At 47.5% G+C, this 1911-nt stretch overlaps 1 protein-coding gene across 1 annotated transcript in view; it reads right to left on the minus strand.

Moving 5' to 3' along the window:
• The window catches only part of wnt3a (wingless-type MMTV integration site family, member 3A), a 6347-nt gene extending 5373 nt beyond the window's left edge, over nucleotides 1-974 (minus strand). Inside the window, exon 1 of the mRNA XM_056596209.1 lies at nucleotides 939-974. Within this exon, the coding sequence (XP_056452184.1) occupies nucleotides 939-974 (36 nt within the window). The remainder of the gene's footprint in view (nucleotides 1-938) is intronic.
• Between the last annotated feature and the right edge of the window lie 937 nt (nucleotides 975-1911).

The raw sequence follows: 1911 nt of genomic DNA on the forward strand, positions 1-1911 counted from the left end.
GGCAAAGTACAGGAGAAAAATGCATTAGGACTGTAAGTACTTTAGGCTGAATTGAAGTGTACTGCTATAAAGAGGGTGGAACTTAATTAATGCGGTCATAAAAAGGTACACACAATATAACACAACCTATGAGAAATGCAGTGTGGTTGACTCATGTCATGGATATGGCATTCACTGTAACACTAACGATGTCTTGCTTTTGACTGAACTCCTAACCTTTGACTTCTCCTTTGAATAAAGGTGAGTATAAACTGTCAATCCTCCTCGTTCCTGTACCTCGCCCAACTCCTACGGTACTTATTGAGTTGCTGTGCGACTTTTGACTTTCAGTCAGTTCATATCTGAGTCAGGTATGCAACTGGCAGGTGTTTGGGCCGTTAAACTGTCCGGGGCAACACATTCCAGGGTCGTTTTTGAAAGATTCATGTCGTGTTCCTGGTGGACTGCGCGGGGCCCGCCGGGGCCCGTCGGAGGCCCCCGTGAGGTTCAAAGCCCGGCCGTCCGTTAACCAGGACAAAGGAGGATGGAGGAGAGTGACCCCCGGCCTGCTCCTCGGTGTAAAATCACTCCCAGGTCACATGTGGTTCTGTGGCTCCGCTTCACCTTCAGGTTTTTTTTTGTTACGAAGATGAAGCAAGACAAAGCAGCACGCAAACCGCACTCGGTAAAAAAAACAACAGACCTCGCTTAAGGCCACCATCGCCGATCCAGATGCAGGCTTTCATCTTTATTTCTTTTTTTTCTTGGAGACGCGTGTTTCGGGGTAATGATTTATACACTTGACAGAACGTCTGTGTATGATCACGGCGTTCTGTTTCGCTCGAGGATAGCGTCTGACACGAGCGCTGTTTCCATCCAAATCTGGAAGATATTCCAGGGAAGTGTTCAGTGGGCTTGCTGCTCGGGACGACTGTAACGCTATTCCCTGTGATACTGACAACCGGCCCGCAGGCCGCCAACTGGTACGCCTCCATCTTGGATCTGTCTAGATATTCTACACCCCAAATCCCCCCCCCCCCCCCTCAACCCCCCCTTTCAATGTGGTGCGAGTTGCAAAATCATAATTGTCCAATTCATCTTGGTGTTTGGATGGCGAAATTCAGCACAGATGAGTTGGTACATCGACCGGGGGGATGAGAGGATATTTTAAGCTGCGGGGGGGGTCAGAAGTTGAGAGTGGAGGGTCCACTGCCCCACGGAGATCAAATGAGTGGTCATTACTAGCCGATTCACCCCAAGCCCTAGCTGATAAGAGGAGCCCAGTGTGAGGCTGTCCAGAGCCCTACTCTCGGTTGTCTGTTCCACAGATTAATTGCTTCCTCTTTTCAAACGTCCTGTGACCCTCAATGCTCCTCATTTGGATAAGCAGCATAATCAGGAAGGCACATTAGCTGTTAAAGGAAGGGGGAAAGGCATGTCTTTGAAAGAATGCCGCCATCCGCATAAGCTCAGGGTTCCCAGAAGAACATCTTTTATTTGAAGAACCTTGAGAAGATGAGGTACTGCTCTTTGTTGTCTACTTGCAAATGGATGCATCTAGACAACTCTGTAGACCTAGTCATGTTTCTGTGGTTTAAACATTGTTCATAGGGACCATAAACATTTCAACTGAAATGTTATCCAACCATGTTTTTGTTCTTTCAGAAGAGGCAACTCTAAATGAGGGCATCCAGCCAGTCGTATGACCTCACGTGAATCTGATCCTGGATCAGAATCACGCATTCGGGAAAGCTTCACGCATTCGGGAAATGGGGCTGTCAAATCTGTGTTGGGATAATCGATGTATCTGTATTTATTTCTGTCCGCTGGAAAGAAGGACATCATATTCTGAACATGCACATGTTTTGAATAACGGCATCTTTGAAGGAGGGATGTGCATATTCTCCGAGCCTCACAGCATGGGACAAATAC

This window comes from Gadus chalcogrammus, chromosome 8 (genome assembly GCF_026213295.1).
Source record: "Gadus chalcogrammus isolate NIFS_2021 chromosome 8, NIFS_Gcha_1.0, whole genome shotgun sequence".
Lineage (NCBI taxonomy): Eukaryota > Metazoa > Chordata > Actinopteri > Gadiformes > Gadidae > Gadus > Gadus chalcogrammus.